The sequence below is a fragment of the Phaseolus vulgaris genome, chromosome 9, assembly GCF_000499845.2.
Source record: "Phaseolus vulgaris cultivar G19833 chromosome 9, P. vulgaris v2.0, whole genome shotgun sequence".
NCBI classification, from domain to species: domain Eukaryota; kingdom Viridiplantae; phylum Streptophyta; class Magnoliopsida; order Fabales; family Fabaceae; genus Phaseolus; species Phaseolus vulgaris.
In genome coordinates, this window is record NC_023751.2 from 37,853,372 (window position 1) to 37,856,832 (window position 3,461).

Below are 3,461 nucleotides of genomic sequence, written 5' to 3' on the forward strand. Positions count from 1 at the left end.
CACAATCAATGGGAAAAGTGATCATGATGCTTACTTGGAGTGGGAAATTAAAGTAGAGCATGTGTTTGCTTGCAATGAGTATAATGAGGAACAGAAGATGAAGTTGGCAGCAACTGAATTTTCAGATTATGCTTTAACTTGGTAGAATAAATACCAAAGGGACAAAACTAGATTTGAAGAACCCATGGTAGAATCTTAGACAGAAATGAAAAGGATTATGAGAAAGAGATATATTCCAGCAGGCTACAATAGGGATTTGCAACTCAAGCTCCAGAGAATGACTCAAGGAAATAAAAGTGTGGAAGAGTATTTTAAAGAGATGGAGGTAACTATGATTAGAGATGGAATGAATGAAGAAAACGAAGCAATCATGGCTAGGTTTTTGAATGGACTGAACTACGATATTAGGGATGTTGTGGAGCTGCAAGAGTATGTTGACATTGAGAACTTGTTGCACAAGGCTAACCAAGTAGAACAACAACTCAAGAGGAAAAGAATCATGAGGAGGAGTTCTAACAATAATAATAATTCCAACTGGAATGATAAAGGAGTTCCCTCAAGTTCGACCATGTCTTCAAGTGGGAAGTCATCTAATAGATATAATAATTCACCACCTAAAAGGAAGACAAGTGATGTAAAATGTTTCAAATGCTTAGGAAGGGGACACTATGTTGCAGAATGTCCAACAAAAAAAACTATGTACATGTTATCAAATGGACAAATAGATAGTGAACCTTCAAGTGAAGAAGAGAAGGAGGATGTAGAGGTGGAGTTGGATGCATTGGAGGGTGATATGTTGATGATTCGAAGGCTTTTAGGAAGCAAAATGCAAGCTTTGGACCAAACCCAAAGGGAAAATATTTTCCATACTAGATGTTCCATTGAAGGGAAAATATGTTCACTCATAGTTGAAGGAGGAAGTTGCACCAATGTAGCTAGCTCAAGACTAGTTACCAAATTGAATTTGGAGACAAAACCGCACCCAAGGCCATACAAGCTTCAATGGCTTAGTGAAGATGGAGAGATGATAGTGAGTAAGCAAGTGGAGGTGAACATATCCATAGGACAATATAATGACAATGTCTTGTATGATGTGGTTCCAATGGAGGAAACTCACATTTTGTTAGGGAGACCGTGACAGTTTGACACCAAGACTATTCATGATGGTTTCACCAATAAAATCTCTTTCATGCAGAATAATAAGAAGATCATTCTCAAACCCTTATCTCCTAGAGAGGTGTGTGAGGATCAAATCAAATTGAGAGAAAAGAGAGTCCAAGAGAAAAGAGAGATGAGTGAAATACCTAAACAGAGCAAGAGTGAAACACCTAAAAAGAGAAAAAAATGAGTGGATTGCTGAAAGTGAATGAAGTGAAAAAGTTGTTACTTTCTAGCAAACCCCTTTACTTACTTTATTGCAAAAATAATACTTTGGTTGCTGACCATTCTAATCAAATTAATTTTCTTCCTAGTGCTGATTCTTTGTTGTAGGAATTCCAGGATGTGTTTCCAAGTGATGTTCCTAGAGGACTCCCACCCCTAAGGGGAATTGAACATCACATTGACCTTCTTCCAGGAGCATCTTTTCCTAATAGGCCAGCTTATAGAAGCAACCCTCAAGAGACAAAGGAGATCCAAACTCAAGTAGAAGAACTGATGAACAAAGGATGGGTGTAAGAGAGAATGAGCCCCTGTGCTGTTCCATTTATTTTGGTGCCTAAAAAGGATGGTTCTTGGAGGATGTGCACAAATTGTAGAGCACTCAATAATATTACCATCAAGTATAGACACCTTATTCCCAGGTTAGATGATTTATTAGATGAACTGTACGGTGCTTGTATATTTTCAAAAATTGACTTAAGAAGTGGTTACCATCAAATTAGGATTAAGGAGGGGGATGAATGGAAAACTGTCTTTAAAACAAAATATGGATTGTATGAGTGGCGTGTGATGCCATTTGGGCTAACAAATGCCCCAAGCACTTTTATGAGATTAATGAACCATGTTTTGAGAGAATTTTTGGGCAAATTTGTTGTGGTGTATTTTGATGACATCTTGATCTATGGCACTAGTTTGGAATTACATAAGGAACATTTGTGTGCTGTTTTGAATGTTCTTAGAAAAGAAAAGTTGTATGCTAATCTTGATAAATGCAGATTTTGTACTGAACAAATTGCGTTCTTGGGTTTTGTGGTAAGTGCCAAAGGAGTTCAGGTAGATTATGAAAAGGTGAAGGCTATCCAAGAATGGCTTATCCCTAAAAATTTGAGTGAGGTTAGGAGCTTTCATGGCCTAGCTAGTTTCTACAGGAGATTTGTAAGGAATTTTAGCACCTTGGCAGCACCCCTAAATGAGATTGTTAAAAAGCATGTTGGGTTTAAATGGGAAGAAAAACAGGAAAAAGCCTTTGCCGCCCTTAAGCATGAATTGATTAATGCCCCCATTCTTGCATTACCAAACTTTGCAAAATCTTTTGAAATTGAATGTGATGCATCTAATGTGGGTATAAGAGCTGTTTTGATGCAAAAAGGTTATCCAATTGCTTATTTTAGTGAGAAATTAAATGGTGGTTCCTTAAACTATCCCACTTATGATAAGGAATTGTATGCCTTAGTGAGATCATTACAAACATGGCAACACTATCTCTTACCAAAAGAATTTGTGATTCATAGTGACCATGAGTCTTTAAAGTACTTAAAATGCCAAGGAAAATTAAATAAAAGACATGCCAAGTGGGTTGAATTTTTAGAACAATTTCCATATGTCATTAAGCATAAAAAAAGAAAATGAAATATTGTGGTTGATGCTTTGTCTAGAAGACATGTTTTGATTTCTACTCTTGAAACAAAATTGTTTGGTCTTGAATTTTTAAAAGATATTTATCCACATGATTCTGAATTTGCTGAAATCTATAATGCTTGCATAAAGTTTAGTACCAATGGCTATTTTAAGGACAATGGTTATTTGTTTAAGAAGAAAAGATTGTATGTTCCTAAATGTTCCATTAGGGATCTTTTAGTAAGAGAAGCACATGAGGGAGGGCTAATGGGGCACTTTTGGGTTCAAAAGAGCTACGACACTTTGCATGAACATTTTTATTGGCCTCACATGAAATGTGATGTACAAAATTTTTGTGAAAAGTGCATTACTTGTAAAAAGGCCAAATCAAAAGTCAAACCTCAAGGTTTGTACACTCCTTTACCTATTCCTGATAGCCCTTGGATTGGTATTTCAATGGACTTTGTATTGAGTTTGCCACAAACTCAAGTTGGGAAAGATTCTATTTTTGTGGTTGTTGACAAATTTTCCAAAATGGCTCATTTTATTCCTTGTAAAAAAATTGATGATGTTTGCCATGTAGCTGACTTGTTTTTTAGGGAAGTTGATAGCAGCTTGTAAGTAGGCTAAACTCCAGACTAAGAAAATTCAGAAAGGAAAAAGAACTGATGCAAGTTTTCTGT

The 3,461-nt window shown here is 36.2% G+C and overlaps 1 protein-coding gene across 1 annotated transcript; it reads left to right on the forward strand.

The window, feature by feature from the left end:
• Positions 1-205: 205 nt before the first annotated feature.
• On the forward strand, positions 206-1,677 carry LOC137822471 (uncharacterized). Its single transcript, XM_068627357.1, has 2 exons — positions 206-1,096; positions 1,492-1,677. The coding sequence occupies exons 1-2, from the start codon at positions 206-208 to the stop codon at positions 1,675-1,677; spliced, it is 1,077 nt and encodes a 358-aa protein (XP_068483458.1).
• The last annotated feature ends 1,784 nt before the right edge of the window (positions 1,678-3,461 follow it).

What these genes read in the sequence shown, in the direction of transcription:
- LOC137822471 (XM_068627357.1), top strand. Translation starts at nt 206, where the DNA reads ATGAAAAGGATTATGAGAAAGAGATATATTCCAGCAGGCTACAATAGG. An exon ending in ACAATGTCTTGTATGATGTG is followed by an intron (nt 1,097 to 1,491) that starts GTTCCAATGGAG and finishes TCTTTGTTGTAG; the next exon opens with GAATTCCAGGATGTGTTTCC.